Source organism: Pseudophryne corroboree, chromosome 3 (assembly GCF_028390025.1).
Source record: "Pseudophryne corroboree isolate aPseCor3 chromosome 3, aPseCor3.hap2, whole genome shotgun sequence".
Classification (NCBI taxonomy): Eukaryota; Metazoa; Chordata; class Amphibia; order Anura; family Myobatrachidae; genus Pseudophryne; species Pseudophryne corroboree.
The window spans coordinates 426,030,342-426,047,470 of NC_086446.1; the positions used below are offsets into that span (position 1 = coordinate 426,030,342).

Below are 17,129 nucleotides of genomic sequence, written 5' to 3' on the forward strand. Positions count from 1 at the left end.
CAAAGCCGCTAATTCTGACACACGCCTAGCCGAAGCCAATGCTAGTAGCATGACCACCTTCCATGTGAGATATTTAAATTCCCCCGTTTTGAGTGGTTCAAACCAGTGGGATTTCAGGAAACTCAACACCACGTTAAGATCCCAAGGTGCCACCGGGGGCACAAAAGGGGGCTGAATACGCAGCACTCCCTTCACAAACGTCTGAACTTCAGGTAGAGAAGCCAGCTCTTTTTGAAAGAAAATGGATAGGGCCGAAATCTGGACCTTAATGGAACCCAATTTTAGGCCCAAAGTCACTCCTGACTGTAGGAAGTGAAGGAAACGGCCCAGCTGGAATTCCTCCGTAGGGGCATTCCTGGCCTCACACCAAGCAACATATTTTCGCCATATACGGTGATAATGTTGAGCTGTCACGTCCTTCCTAGCCCTTATCAGCGTAGGAATGACCTCATCTGGAATGCCTTTTTCTGCTAGGATCCGGCGTTCAACCGCCATGCCGTCAAACGCAGCCACGGTAAGTCTTGAAACAGACAGGGCCCTTGTTGCAACAAGTCCTGTCTTAGAGGAAGAGGCCACGGGTCCTCTGTGAGCATTTCTTGCAGATCTGGATACCAAGTCCTTCTTGGCCAATCCGGAACAATGAGTTTTGTTCTCACTCCTCTTTTTCTTATGGGTATGAGAGAAAGAGGAGAAAATACATAGAACGACTGGAACACCCCCGGTGTCACCAGTGCGTCCACAGCTATCGCCTGAGGGTCTCATGACCTGGCGCAATACCTCTGTAGCTTTTTGTTGAGGCGGGATGCCATCATCTCCGCTTGACGTAGGGCGTTGTATACGGCCCTTAGTTCCAGGATGTCGATGTGAAGGCAAGTCTCCTGACTTGACCACAGACCTTGGAAATTTCTTCCCTGTGTGACTGCTCCCCACCCCCGGAGGCTTGCATCCGTGGTCACCAGGACCCAGTCCTGAATGCCGAATCTGCGGCCCTCGAGAAGGTGAGCACTCTGCAGCCACCACAGGAGAGTCACCCTGGCCCTGGGGGATAGGGTGATTAACCGATGCATCTGAAGATGTGATCCGGACCACTTGTCCAGTAAGTCCCATTGAAAGGTCCTCATATGGAACCTGCCGAAGGGAATGGCCTCGTATGATGCCACCATCCTTCCCAGGACTCGAGTGCAGTGATGCACTGACACTTGTTTTGGTATTAATAGGTTCCTGACCAGTGTCATGAGGTCCTGAGCTCTCTCTATCGGGAGATAAACCCTTTTCTGGTCTGTGTCTAGAATCATGCCTAGAAAAGGAAGATAGGATGCCTAGGTAGGAACCAACTGCGACTTTGGAATATTTAGAATCCAGCCGTGTTGCCGTTACACTTCCAGAGAAAGTGATACGCTGTTCAGCAACTGCTCTCTTGATCTCGCTTTTATGAGGAGATCGTCTAAGTACGGGACAATTGTGACACCTTGCTTCCGCAGGAGCACCATCATTTCCACCATTACCTTGGTGAAGATTCTCGGGGCCGTGGAGAGACCAAACGGCAACGTCTGAAATTGGTAATGACAATCCTGTACCGCAAATCTGAGGTACGCCTGATGAGGTGGATAAATGGGGACATGAAGGTATGCATCCTTTATGTCCAGAGACACCATAAAATCTCCCCCTTTCAGGCTTTCGATGACCGCTCTTAGCGATTCCATCTTGAACTTGAACCTTTTCAGGTATATGTTAAGGGATTTTAAATTCAATATGGGTCTGACCGAACCATCCGGTTTTGGGACTACAACATGGTCGAATAATAACCCCCTCCTTGTTGAAGGAGGGGAACCTTGACCACCACCTGTTGAAGAAACAATTTGTGAATTGCAGTTAACACTATTTCCCTCTCGTAGGGGGAAGCCGGCAGGGCCGTCGGTGAGGGGGCATCTCCTCAAAGTCCAGCTTGTATCCCTGAGACACAATATCTATTGCCCAGGGATCTAACAGGGAGTGAACCCACTTGTGGCTGAAATTACGAAGACGTGCCCCCACCGGGCCTAGCTCCGCCTGTGGAGCCCCAGCGACATGCGGTGGATCTTGTAGAGGCCGGGGAGGACTTCTGTTCCTGGGAACTAGCTGTGTTGTGCAGCTTCTTTCCTCTGCCCCTGCCTCTGGCAAGAAAGGACGCACCTCGGACTTTCTTGTTTCTTTGTGATCGAAAGGCTGCATTTGATAATGTCGTGCTTTCCTAGGCTGTGCAGGAATATAAGGCAAAAGATCAGAATTACCAGCTATAGCTGTGGAGACCAGGTCCGAGATCCCTTCTCCACACAATCCTCAGCCTTCCATATGCCTCTTAAGTCGGCATCACCTGTCCATTGCATATTCTACAGGACACGTCAAGCAGAAATCTACATAGCGTTGACTCTAGAACCCAGTAGACTAATGTCTCTTTGGGCATGTTTTATATATATATATCGTAAGACAGCATCTTTAATATATATCTATCTATATATCTATCTATATATATATCTATATATATATATATATATATATACATACTAGGGTCTCAAATCACTGCTGATAAGGTACCTGTCCACGCTGCAACAGCACTATAAACCCATGCCGACACAATCGCCGGTCTGAGTAGTGTACCAGAATGTGCACGCTATCTGCAGGATCCCTGAGGATAGCTGTTAAGTCAGGGCTACCTTTTGGGCAAACGTGACACCCTAGGGGAAGATTCCCATCGTATAATGGCCCTAGTAGGGAAAGGATACTCCCTGAGAATTCTTTGTGGGAAACTGCAGTCTCTTGTCTGGAGATTCCTGCTCTTTTTCATCATGAGAGGAGGGAAATTTACTTCAGCTTTCTTCCCCTTAAACATGTGTACCCTTGTGTCAGGGACAGATGAGTCATCAGTGACATGCAAAACATCTTTTATTACAATAATCATATATTGAATACTTTCCTGCCATTTTGGCTGTAACTTTGCATTATCGTAGTCGACACTGGAGTCAGACTCCGTGTCGATATCAGTGTCTATTATTTTGGATAGTGAGCACTGAGAGACTCTGAAGGTCTCTGCGACATAGGGACAGACATGGGTAGATTCCCTGTCTGTTCTCTAATCTTTTGTGCAATAAATTCACCTTACCACTTAATTACACATATCCAAACAGGTGTCGGCGTTGTCGACGGAGACACCCCTCACACACACATTTGCTGCATCTCCTCCTTAGGGGAGCCTTTTACCTCAGACATGTCGACACACACGTACTGACACACCACACACTCAGGGAATGCTCATCTGAAGACAATTCCCCCACAAGGCCCTTTGGAGAGACAGAGAGAGAGTATGCCAGCACAAACCCCAGCGCTATTAACCCAGGAATAACACAGTAACTTAATGTTAACCCAGTAGCTGCTGTTTATATTGATTTTTGCGCCTAATTATGTGCCCCCTCCGTCTCTTTTTACCCTCTTCTACCGTGTATCTGCAGGGGAGAGGCTGGGGAGCTTCCTCTCAGCGGTGCTGTGGAGAAAAAACATGGCGCTGGTGAGTGCTGAGGAAGAAGCCCCGCCCTTCGACGGCGGGCTTCAGTCCCGCTTAAATATACATTTTCTTGGCGGGGGCTCATACATATATACAGTGCCCAACTGTATATATGTGTACTTTTGCCAAAAGAGGTCCATATGCTGCCCAGGGCGCCCCCCCCCCCTTCCCCCTGCGCCCTGCACCCTTACAGTGACCGGAGTATGTGAGGTGTGTTTGGAGCAATGGCGCACAGCTGCAGTGCTGTGCGTTACCTCATGTGAAGAACGGAGTCTTCTGACGCCGATTTCGAAGTCTTATTGCTTCTCATACTCACCCGGCTTCTGTCTTCAGGCTCTGCGAGGGGGACGGCGGCGCGGCTCTGGGATCGGACGACGAGGGTGAGATCCTGTGTACGATCCCTCTGGAGCTAATGGTGTCCAGTAGCCTAAGAAGCAGGACCTAGCTTCAGAGAGTCTGTTGCCAGCAGAGCTCCCTGAAAATAAAAAACCTAACAAAATACTTTCTTACAGCAAGCTAAGGAGAGCTCACTGAACAGCACCCAGCTTGTCCGGGCACAGTCTCAAACTGAGGTCTGGAGGAGGGACATAGAGGGAGGAGCCAGAGCACACCAGAATCTAAATTCTTTCTTAAAGTGCCCATGTCTCCTGCGGAGCCCATCTATTCCCCATGGTCCTTACAGAGTCCCCAGCATCCACTAGGACGTTAGAGAAAAGTCGTTCAGCTGCTTGTAACAGGTATGCAGCTCAGGGATGACTTGGACTTCAGGATACTTGTGAGTGATATCCCTTCTATTATGGACTTTATCTGTTGCTATTTTTAAACACATATTGATTAGTTCCTTTATTGGCCATTTAGCACTCTGTGTATCCATGTGCCCCTGCGGCTGCATCCAAGCAGCAGTGGCTGTTATAACAGGTATGTTCACGGTTTACCTTTATTGGTTTTCTTTGGATTTTTTCGGTGCACATTCTGACTAGTGTGGACAATGTGATATTGTCATCTTAGGCACGTCTGACCTTCTTGCTACTGTGATCATGCTAGAGAGGAGTGTACACCTGTTACGCATATACATTACTGTGATGAATTTATCAGGTCAGTAAGATTGTATGGAGGCTAGTTATGGTGATACCACTGGTGATGGAGGTGTTTGAGCCTTATTAGCACACCACCTTCTTGTTAATTATCTTTCAGAGGGTGATGGTCTGGAATGTGGATATTGGCACTTTTTTAGATTATTTATTTGAACTCTGATTGCGATATGGCCTGGGAGGCGGAGTCTTTAAATATGTATTTTTGTTTTTGTTACAGACATGTTTGTATATTTCTAATATTCGATGTTGGTATGACCATGTATTAATGCCGGTCTTGAGAAAGGTTCGTCATCGAACCGAAACGTCTACATCACGGCTCTTTTTGACGACCAATAAAATTCTTCTTTTATATGGACTGCTTCATATATTTGCGTGAGTGCACTCTCCACCCAGTGGAAATCCAGCTATTTCAAGTGGACCGTTTTGGTCTATTGGGAGCACCCGCCTTGTTGAAATATTGAGATGTGAGTGCAGGATCTTTTTGGATATATATATATATGATTTTATAAGGGTGTCAAAATTTGATAATATGATAATATGTTAAGAGCATCTATTCTCTAAAATAAAAAAGGTATCTTCAGCATCACATTTTAATTTATGAAGAAGTTAACCAACATAAGTACAATTATTATAATCCAGTAAGGGAATTTTCACTCCATAAAGTTAAATAATATTCTTAAAAGTCCTCTTATTAAATATACCACACCTAATGGAGATATACCTATAATTTGTCTTTCCTCTGAAGCAGGGGCGCTTTAAGAGAAGAGCAGTTTCCTCCATTCGGGCCCCCACCTCTCTGCCGGCTGCACTGAGAGCCTGAACTCTGGAGGGCTCAGACTCCACTGCGCATGCGCAGATCTCTGGGAAAATGGCGCAGTAGAGAAATCACTGGGAAAATGGCCACCGCGCCATTTTCCTTAAAATTTAACAATGCATTGACGTCGGTGCAGAACTCCGCAGGGGTGAGTATTCAAATAACGGATGCTGTGTGTGCGTTATGGGCCCCCCTCCCTGGGACCCGCACAAACTGCACCTATTATAAATACACATACCACTGTCACACTAAGGCAAATGAGTTGTCGTAATCCTCGCGCCATTTTCCCTCCCCCAAAAAATGACATAAAAAATGTGGCTTTCAGGACTTTGGGGGCAATTCCAAGTTGATCGCAGCAGGAAATTTTTTATCAGTTGGGCAAAACCATGTGCACTGCAGGGGGGGCAGATATGACATTTGCAGAGAGAGTTAGATTTGGGTGGGTTATTTTGTTTCTGTGCAGGGTAAATACTGGCTGCTTTATTTTTACACTGCAAATTAGATTGCAGATTGAACACACCACACCCAAATCTAACTCTCTCTGCACATGTTATATCTGCCTCTCCTGCAGTGCACGTGGTTTTGCCCAACTGCTAAAAAAAAATCCTGCTGCGCTCAACTTGGAATTACCCCGTTTGTACAACATACTGCTTTTCTCTTAGCAATGGAGTAGTAAATATAGCGGTGTCTGCACAAGTGATACCTCTTCTGTACTCCACTTAGACACTGTATTGGCACTGATACCAGCAACACCAGGCAGTAGACGGCAGTGTTGCTCCCAGCAGTGAGCAAGTGCGCGATCCGGGTGTATTGACATTGCAGATATGAAAAGTGACTGGTGAACGGTGTCTAGAGATGGAGAAGGTAGAAAAATATATATTGGGATTATTTATTATGGAAAAGTTCTAACAAAGGTTTGCATACATGAGTAGGATTGGTTATATTATGGCATGTATTATTAAACAGAAAACAGAGATCGGGATCATATGTAGTAAAGAAGAATTAGAATAAAGTATAGGATTCTTTGGAATTGTCACTTACCCTGAAAACTGTCCTGCTGCACTCTTCGATATTTTGGAGGACGTCCGATCCTGGAATGGTATATATACCTGTAGATTAGGGCTCATATACACGTGTAAACAATACATGTGCTTTACCATGATTTCTTGTTTACTGTATAGTATAGATGTGTCCAGCACTGCAGTGTCTATTGTGGAGCGTGATCGTTATGATAATAGGCGTTCCATCTCCTTGCACCGTGTGTTAGAAATGGTCTGTGTATGACATTATATGCCTTATGGAGATCCATCTGGTGGGGGGAAAGGTCCTGGCTCTCAAAAAGCCGTGGGTGGGTTGGGCCTACCACTCCACCCATACCTCCACTCTCGGGGTGTCTCAATTCTAGTTCGACGATCAGTCCCATTTATCCTTGTTCAGGTACAAATAGAATAGTGGGGCCGATATGTGTTTCTGAAACAATCAGATATACTCAATGTCTTTGCTTTTACTTGCTGTCTACGTGCCTCCTCCTTTTTCCTCAGAAGTTCTCAAGAAAGCAGCGTATTTTATAGCATTGTACACTAATGTTTCTATAATATGTATTGGTGATTTCAATAATGTTCTTGACCATGCTTTGGATAGGGCTAGAATGTCCTCTATCGCCCCTGTGGTACGCCGGGGTGATATTGCGCTTTTGTTGGAAAGCTTGGGCCTGACTGATGTCTGGAGAGCTCGCCATCCGGGCGCGCGTCAGTATTCTTGCTTTTCTACTACTTACTCATCCTTTTCTAGCATAGATCTAGCCCTCACTACTAAATGCATACTGCCAGAATAGTAGATGTCCAATATGCTACTAGGGGCATCTCGGATCATTCCCCAATAGTGTTATGTTTGTATATGGGGGATGCTAGGGGCCAGTTGTTCTGGAGGTTCAACTCCTTTTGGTTGACTCAGATGTGCACTGGGGCGGAGCTGGAGGAGACGTGGGGGATCTTTTTTTATGGCAAATGAGGGCTCAGCGCCCTATTGTGGGACGCCTTCAAGGCATATATTTATGGCATCCTAATTAAATCAGTGGCTGTTTTGAAATCTTGCTATACACAACGGGAGCAGGAATTGGAGGCAACGTGCAGGAGGTTGGAACTTCAGTATCTTACTGATGGCCTTGACACGACAAGGAAGAGGTGGTTGCTTGCCTGACTGACAAAGCTAAATATTGTTTGCTCTATAATCAGCATTCGTATTATGCAACAGGAGACAGACCTGGTAGTTTTATGGCAAAGTTGGCGGGTATTGATAGGGCTTCCACTACGGTGCCTGCTATCTGTACTTCTGATGATGTGATTCATATCACAACTCCTGACATTGTAGAAGATTTTGTAGCATACCATGAGCAGCTATATAGCTCTAGACTAGAATATAATGCAATGGAAGTGGTGACGTACTTGGCTGGTATTCCATTACCCACACTGTCCCTTGACGCAGATGAATTTTTAGATTCCCCCCTGACACTTACTGAGTTGGAGTCTACTATTAACTCGTTTCCAGGAGGGAAAACCCCAGGACTGGATGGGATACCCCTAGAATTATATAAAAAACACTTACCTTTTTATGGCCCTAAACTTCTTGATTTATATAATGATTTGTTTGAACGGGGAACTTAGCCTGATTCTATGGCGGAGGCCCTGATCATTGTTCTCCTGAAGCCAGATAAGGACCCAGAAAAGGTTGAATCTTACCGTCCAATCTTTTTATTAACGACTGACGTTAAGATTCTGGCTAACATACTGGCAGCCAAGTTAAGCTCTGTGATCCTGCAGGTGATCCATGAGGATCAATCGGGATTCATGCCGGTCCGGTCCACCGTACCTAATTTACACAGACTCTACACTCATCTCCAGGTCCCCCGTGGGGCCTCCTGCTCCGCAGTTATTGTTTCCTTGGATGCTGCTAAGGCATTCGATTCGGTGGAGTGGGGGTTCTTGTGGGGGGCATTGGATCAGTTCGACGTTGTACTCAGTTTTCAAAGGTGGGACCAATTGCTTACTCTGCTCCCACAGCTAGGGTTTCTGTTAATGGCCACATTTCCTCCGCATTCCCCCTACAGAGAGGGACTAGACAGGGGTGCCCTCTGTCTCCGATCCTTTTTGCTCTTGCCATAAAGCCATTGGCCTGTATTGTGAGGTCTTCCTCAAGGGTGGTGGTCTTCCGGCTGGGGGGCAGGATGGATAAAATTGCTCTTTATGTAGATGATATCCTCTTATTTATATCTGACTATCCCACTACAATGCCTCATGTTTTGGAAATAATTAATATTTTTGGGGGATTCTCTGGTTTGTCCATTAATTGGGACAAGTCCAGCATCCTCCCATTTAGGGGCCTCTGTCCTGCTCACCCATCCGGGGACCTGCCGCTTCGCTGGGTGGATTCTTTTAAATACTTGGGTATATGGATTACTAACGAGTCTTCACAATTTGCTGACTTGAACATACGTACACAACTGGACTATTTGCGTTCTCGCATCAGAGTGGGGGAAAATTGCCGCTCACTGTCACGGGTAGAATTAATCTAATTAACATGGTTGTATTGCCTAAAATGCTTTATATTCTTGAACACTCCCCTGTCTACCTCCCCCAGAACTATTTGCTACTATTGATGGTCTTTTGTCCTCACTAGTTTGGTCTAACCGTAAGGCTAGGATTAAACTGGATATCCTAACTAGGTCACGTGACTCAGGTGGTCTTGCTCTTCCCAAATTTAGATTATACTACCTGGCAGCTCAGTTGTTCCATCTAATACCCTGGGTTACCAACCCGTCTGGGGATACGTTGATCTCCAGCCTATTATTGACTACTCGGACGAATCTCTCACCGCTACAGCTTTTACTGAGTGACAGTACTACTGTCCTCGTTATACGCTTGTTAAACAGGCTATCATGGTATGGAGGCAAGTACATTGCATGGTGCAGGGGGAAGGGTGGGACCCTGACACCCCACTGACTTACACTCGTGCCCTTCCTCACTTTGCTTCTTTAGAAATGGTATCGGTGTGGGGACGCAGGTGTATTTCTTCCCTTAGCCATCTATACTCCTCGGATACATTTAAATCCTTTGAACAACTTCGAGGGGATTTTACTCTGCCCGCGTCTTATTATTATCGATATCTCCAGCTTCATCACGCTTGCACGTCTCAGTTCGGTGCTGCACCTCCTCTCCTCCAGACATCTCCTGTTTACCTGCTTTTTACAAATATTGTAAAAACCGGGGCTGTATCTGCTCTTTACTCTGCTCTGTTCAGTGCCCATCATTCTGGAAGTCTCCTTAGTCTTAGATCCAAATCGGAAGTTGATTTGGGACCTGTTTCTTTAGACACATGGGAGGAAGCTTTGGGAGCTTCTCGTACAGCTACTACCTCGGCTCGCTTCCAACAAATACACTTGTTTATACTCCATCGAGTCTATATTACGCCCATCCGTCTAACTAATATGGGTGGCCGAAGTGTGCCTCCTTGGATGGCACCTTCTGGCACTTATTGTGGTCTTGCCAGTTGGTACAAACCTTCTGGCAAACAGTGATAAGGATAATCATTTCTACGGGTGTTCCCTCAGATATCTTTACGCCCTCTGTGTGTATCCTTGCAGTGTTAGATGAGGAGGTATTGGATGTAAATTCTAGACGGTATGTCTTTAATCTATGTGCTCTGGCCAAGGTACTGATAGCACGCTCATGGATGGCACCTATGGGCCCTAATGTTAATCAGTGGATGCTGCTTGTGAATTCGGTTGCATCGCATGAAAAATTTGTTTATATATCTAGAAAGGCCCTGGACAAATTTCATAAAGTATGGGACAGATGGCTATCTTCCTCATTTAATCAGTGTACAAGTGCATCTGCACAGTACTAATGACTGGTCAATTTTTTTTAATCCACAGTTGTCTATTGCCCCAAATAATATTTAGAGCTGCAGAATACCCCTGTTTCATGGATATGCTTTGTCTGTATTTGATTTTACATCAGGACCTGGTACGATATTTTATTTTCACTTTTTGTGTGTGTGATATAATTTGCTTTATTAGTCACAAGAGATCACGCCAATCAAATGTATACTTCCTTTTTTTTCGACATTTTTCTTTATTGTTTGTTTATGCATACATAATTTGTATTATATACTCTGTACCACTATTGCAAATATGTTTTTTTTGTTTGTTCGTCTTGGAAAAATCAATAAAAATCTACTGAATATATAAAAAAAAAAAATCTGTGTATTTAAGTGCGCATAAGTTTCTATTAGCAGATATGTTGCATGCTGATATACTTCTTAGGGCTGATGCTGAGTTGCACATAAGGTGGCTGCAGTTTGGGCAGCCACAGTAGCCTGATATACTACCTTATGATAATGTGAGCATCTGATCAGCTAATGCTGGGGGTTAATGCGTATAGACGGCATGCCGCATGAACGCGGGCAACCCATGCCACTCATTGATTTTCCAACGCGCACTGCAGTAGTCATTATTATTATTATTATTATCACTATTTGCCTAATACTGGTGTTAGATGCAAGAAATACGTCTGTAACAGGCTCTCTTCCTCATACACACAACTCAGAGTGGTTAAGTGCGATCACATTGTCACCACCTGGTATGCGCAAAGAAATGTCCTATTTCACAAAACAACAGATCCAGGACAGTATAATAGGACAAGCATAAGCAAAGATGCAGAACTTTGTATATGCGCTGTAAGCAGAAAATCAATGTTTGTGCCCATGAGCAGAGATCTGTGTGACTCAGCATCACCCCCTTATATCTTGATAAAAATTAGGAAAACTTGCTATGCCTGCAGATTGCTCTGTTACCTGCCATGGTGTCTGGATTTCCTGCGGGGTGGTAGTGGAATGGGATTCCTGGTTCGTGCTGGTTGTTGGTTCCTATCAGCAAGAGGACAGCCAGAGAGACAGTGATGAGCTGTGAACCTTCCAGTCACATGACCAGAACCATCACAACCAGGAGTAGGACACTTTCTATGGGCAAGAAGAAAGAAAGCTTAGAATGGCTGAGGATGTGGGAAGACCCAAGGAGAAAGAGGCAATGAATATTAGACCAGCACATATGAGCAGATAAGGCATTGTACAATAGTAAGATACAATACATTTTGCTCAGAGCTAAAAAAAAAAAAAAAAAAAGTGACCTAAAAGGCAGGGATTCCTGTCTATAGATAGACAGTTAAAAGATAGACAGTCATTAGTTAGACACTATATGGTCGACAGTCAAATGTCAGACTGGGTCAAAAGTCAGACAGTCAAAAGGCAGACATTCAAAAGACCGACAGGGTCATAAGTCAGGCACAAAAAAATATATTTTTTTGTTTTTCTGTGTTTTTTACAACTTTTGACTCATTTACTATCCATGTCACAAACTATTACCTTTTAGTAAAGTTGTGGTGAGCAAAGCGAGACACCGAGCCCGAAGCGTGGCGAGCCCGCGAGGGTATGAATTTCACCAAATGTTGGTTAAAAATGTTTAAAAACACAAAAAAAACAAAAAAAACTTATTTTTTTGTGTGTCTGACTTATGACCCTCTGACTTTTGACTGTCTGACTTTTGACCCTGTCGTACTTTTGACCCTGTCGGTCTTTTGAATGTCTGACATTTGACTGACTTTTGACCCTGTCTGACTTTTGACCCTGTCTATGTTTTGACTGTCGACCATATAGTGTCTAACTAATGACTATCTTTTAACTGTCTATGAGCTATATCAAACCCAAAGGCAGAAGTACAGGAATACGACCAAGGACATTGGCATCACACTAGTGATAAAGACTCAGACAACCAAAAAGGCTTACCTGTGCTGGAAACCGTATTTACTACTTCGTGAGTGAGAGATCCCCTTACAGCTGAGGGATACACAAGCACCCGGTAACATGTCACTAGCATCATGGTGTCCTGTGGAAAGAATAAGGAGTGATACGACGGATCGTGTGGAAGGTTTCTCCAGTAACAGAGCAAGACATGTGGAACTGTGTTTTCAAAGCTGTTTAGTCACCATATTTTCTAGAGCACTGACTTGAAGCTATTATTGGAATGCGTTATTAACTGAAGTGTTTAATGGTGTTTCATTGGTACATTATTTTCCTGCATTTTTGGGGTTGTGATGGAATTGTGTGTTAACCTGTTGGGAACTTATAATTGCCTTTCCTTTTAAAAAGACATTCATGAACTAGTTGTGGTGGTACTCACGGAGGGGAGTCTGTAGTGGGTGTCCTGTTCTCTGGCACCAACCCACAGGATGTAAATCTGGGTGGTCAGCGTCCAGCCAAAAGTCATACAAATAGCTCCAGCCATCAAAGTGAACCTTGGGAGGTAGGATGGGTTGTCAGAGACCCATAGCATAAGTAACCCTTCCCATTGCCCCACAATTTAAGATGGATGCACATCAACACCCACAGGGAAGATGGTCTACACCACAACAGACAGATGCATGTAATGGAAAAAGGAGACTGACGTACAGTGGATTTAAGAACAGGTTATCCACCTTTATCCTGCACTCTTCCACGTCCACCACAGATGCCACACGGATCAATGAGGGACGACTTCTATCTACTGCTTCCAGTCTCATGTTGACCTTGAACCCATGTGGGGGCCGCTTCAGGGGATTTAAAGTGGGAAATATGTTATGAATGAGGCATGTTTAGGGAACAAGTGACACCTAGTTCTGATTTCTAGTAATAAAATGCCATCATGAGACAGGTGTTGCCATTACCATGTGAAAGGCACGAGTGGGCACTGCAGTAGCTCCAGTGTCAGACAAGTATCTGTCCCAAGTGAAGTTATCAGGGTCTGGATAATCTACAGGGAGACAGTTAAATCAGAATAGTACAATGTAGTGGTTTCCAAACATGGGTCCCATAGCACCCTGTGGGGCCACATAGCTCTGACAGAGGTGTCAGAGGTTAGTGGTCCAGTACCAAATCAAATTATGTATGGTCAATTTTATAGGCAAAACCAGAGCTTGTAGCTGCTTATCTTAAAATACATGGATATAGGGGTGCAACTCTGTCTACCATTACATTACCTAACGATAAAAGGAAGCACAATTTACTTAATTTAGTTATTTTTGCAGAATTACTCAAGAAAATTGTGGCCTAGAGGTGCCATGAAATAAATTCTGATACTCTAGGCAGCTGTGATTCAATATAGTCTGGAAACCATTGTTCCAATACATTGCTGACTATAATAGTACTATTATTAATAATTCATGTTTCATACTCAATACCTTAAAAAAAAAATGAAGACCCATGTTGGAGCATACTAGAGAAAGCAGTATTTTTTTCTTACTGGTGGAGCAATGGGAAAAGAAACCCTAGCCCCTAAAAAAAATTGCACGATCTGAATACAACTGTAAGCAAGGAACTGAAAATGTTATTTTAGCACAGATAAACATAGCAACAATATATTCCCATATTGCAGTCTTGTCTGTCAAAACTCAACTCACCCTGAGGTGGAGTGAGAGGCTTCCCATGTTCTTTACACCAACCCACAGGATGAACGTAGGGGCTGCTGGGGTCACACCTAAGGAAAAATGAATATATCAAACTAAAGCTGAAAGAGAAAGACTTCTTATTTAGCTATAAGCAAACAATAAGTAAGATAGAGAGAGGGCTGGACTGGGCATGAAAAGCAACACTGGCATTATACTACGCCAGCCCATATTTGTTTGCACAGCTAAAGTAAAAGTGTGTTGCACTGGATATCAAAGAATTGCCCAGCATTATCCAGCAGGCAACACAATTCCATCCCAGTGATGCCTATCATTACCCTGCATTTTCCTTTGCTCAGTACTGCTTACCAATACCCTACATTTCCCTGTGTCCAGCAATGCTTACTAATACACTGCATTTCCCTGTGTCCAGTACCACCTGCGAATACCCTGCAGACAGGGCTGGATTATAGGTGGGGCAGTCCTCCAGGGCCCACACACATTGGGGGACCCCACACTGTGGCAAATATTGCCCGGGCCCACTCTACCCCCTACTTGGACAACTTCCAGCAGAAGGGCACTGCAGTGCCGCGATTCGTGGCTGGGAAGGTGGCGAGCCTAATAGTGTGAAGTGCCCACCCCCATCAGAGACTTATACTGAAGCCTAGACAGGCTTCCTCCTTCCCTAGCACTCTCCCTCTCTCTTTCTATCCCCCTCTCTCTGTCTGTATTGTAATCTGCTCATTGTAATGTGGAGTGCTCTATAATGAATTAGAGGCACTGTAGTGTGGCATAATATGAACTGGGATACTGTATGTCATAATGTGAATTGAGGATACTGTGTGGCATCATGTGTACTGGCAGCCCTACAATGTGACATCATGTAAACTTTGGAGGAACGATGGTTCATAAAATAAACTGGGGCATTACTATGGGGCATAATATTAACTAGGGCACTACTGTGGTTCAGAAAATGATCTAGGGCACTATTATTGAGCATAAAATTAATAACTGTTGCAGAGAAGTGTCTCTCAAGAAGCACTTGATCAGGGATCCCTTCAATATGTTGCTATGGGGCCCACAAAGTTCTGGTTACACCACTTACTGTCAACCTATCACTCGGACACTGTCTAGTACTGCCTACAAACACTGTGCAGTTTCCAGTATTGTAGATCAATAACCAACAGTGCTAAAAATAAAAATCACAAAAGTGGTAATAGTTCAAAGTACTAACCCTTGTTATTCTAATTTCAAGTTAACATAGACCTATGTGAATTCTACACTTCACTTAACACACAGCAGAGGCGTCACTAGGTCTGGTGACACCCGATGCGCATTCTGTACCATCTTGCGTGCAGTAGGTGTGCTCCCAGCTGAAAGGGAGTGTGGCTTAAGTTGAAGGGAGTATGGGCTCGCGGTGGATCCCGGTGACATCACTCTGGGGAGAGCATGCTGGGCTGCCACCGGAGAACTGTGCCCGCACTCTCAGTTGCTCCTCTATGAGAGGAGCTGGGTGCTACAGTAGAATGTCACACTGCAGCACCCGGTTCCTGTAAGTGTGGAGAAGCCGGAATTTTGGTATCATCCCTTCAGAGGGTGACACTTTCGTGTGGGCCACACACCCCTTCTGATGCCACTGACACACAGATTATATTAATGGTGATAACAATGTGAAAATCAAAAAAGCCAAAGGTTGAGCAGCAATAGCATCACTCATTGTGGCAACCAACAATATACTCACCATTTTATTTTGAAAGAAAAATAACTAGCTAAACATCACCATCACTAAATAAATGTTATAATTAGAGATGAGCAGGTTCGGATGTAACGGCAGAATTAACGCCAGTTCAATTTTATCCAGATTTTTCTTATTGGCTATCCAAAACACGTGACATCCGTGAGCCAATAAGATACCGTTTTGAGAACCGAGTAAATCCAAGTAAAACTGAACCCGCTCATCTGTACTTATAATGTATAGAATATTCCACAATAGGCAGCTGCTTAGAGTTCCTTCCTATCACAGAAAATAAGCTTTACTTTATATCTCCAATGTAAAATAGGCTTTTATGCTGATGATATTAAAAAAGAGCCATAAAATCTTTCATGTGTGTACAGCCGGCGTAATTATAAGCTCTCTCATATAAAAATGTATAAAGTAAATAATAGTGTTCACAGATAATCTAACACATATGTTTCATTTAAGATATTCACATCATAATTCCTCACTACAGGCTGGCAGCTGCCTCTTTCATGAGGGAAAGCAGCTGCATCGTCTTCTTGGAGCTGAGGGTGACAATTTTACCCAGCAGATTAAAAATCAGATATAATTTGTCCCTTTTGCTTCATCAGAATGGCACTCAATATCATAATGATGCTCTTAATTCAGCATCTAATAATAACAAAGGGTCATCTATCTCAGTTCCAGAGATTAATTTATCTGTGACAATTTAGTCTGTCATCAGCTATAGTCTCAAGTACTAACACACCAACCCACCCTCAACATTATTACATGACTACTGCAAAGTTTTCAAGGGGTTGAGTTATTATTTTGATGCTTCAGGAGCTTGCTTTGTGCCACTCAGCATAGTGACTAGCATAATGAACTCATCACATCCTCCACTCTCTCTTCTGAGGCCTTTTATAGGAAATTATAATTATTAAATAAAAGCATTACCTTTAATAATCCATATAGATATGATAAATAGTTCTGTACAATAATCAGTTGTAATCAGTGAGAACAGCCACATGACATGTCACTGATTTAGATAATCTCCAGTAGGAAGCTATGGAGATATTGGCAGGGCCATCTTAACAGCAGTGTAGGCCCCTGGGCACAGCAATGCACTGGGCCCCCTACCCATCCTCCTGCGGTAGGGGTGGGAGGAGCTATCAGCGGCAGCTTTGATGCCCTGCGGGCGGTAGGGGGTGTTCTATCTTCAGCTCAGCATGTAGGACCTGGAGCAGTAATTTCTCTAATTACTCCTTTACTGCACGGATGGAGATAAACTGTAGAAGGGGCATTGGGCTGAATGACGAAGCCTGGGTACATGACTTCCAGGGTGGTAGGGGGTGTTTAATATGTAGGTGAGGGGTGGATAGTGGAGTGGGCTTAATATTTATCATATTCCGGTGGGAGGGCAGCTTGCTTGACTGCAGATATCTCCAGTTCCTGAAAATATATTTCTTAGATTTGAATGGGATAATAAACTAGA

At 44.1% G+C, this 17,129-nt stretch overlaps 1 protein-coding gene across 5 annotated transcripts in view; it reads right to left on the bottom strand.

Moving 5' to 3' along the window:
• L3MBTL1 (L3MBTL histone methyl-lysine binding protein 1) overlaps positions 1 to 17,129 on the bottom strand; it is a 151,797-nt gene that overhangs the window by 61,089 nt on the left and 73,579 nt on the right. For 4 of the 5 annotated variants that reach the window (XM_063960300.1, XM_063960297.1, XM_063960298.1 and 1 more), the window contains exons 13-20: positions 13,933 to 14,009; positions 13,201 to 13,286; positions 12,973 to 13,083; positions 12,678 to 12,792; positions 12,284 to 12,383; positions 11,297 to 11,461; positions 6,488 to 6,537; positions 6,150 to 6,295 (exon numbers count right to left, since the gene is read on the bottom strand). In XM_063960300.1, coding sequence (XP_063816370.1) covers positions 6,150 to 6,295; positions 6,488 to 6,537; positions 11,297 to 11,461; positions 12,284 to 12,383; positions 12,678 to 12,792; positions 12,973 to 13,083; positions 13,201 to 13,286; positions 13,933 to 14,009 — 850 coding nt within the window. Of the gene's footprint in view, positions 1 to 6,149; positions 6,296 to 6,487; positions 6,538 to 11,296; positions 11,462 to 12,283; positions 12,384 to 12,677; positions 12,793 to 12,946; positions 13,084 to 13,200; positions 13,287 to 13,932; positions 14,010 to 17,129 lie in introns of those variants that run through there. The other variant, XM_063960301.1, reaches the window with a different exon arrangement.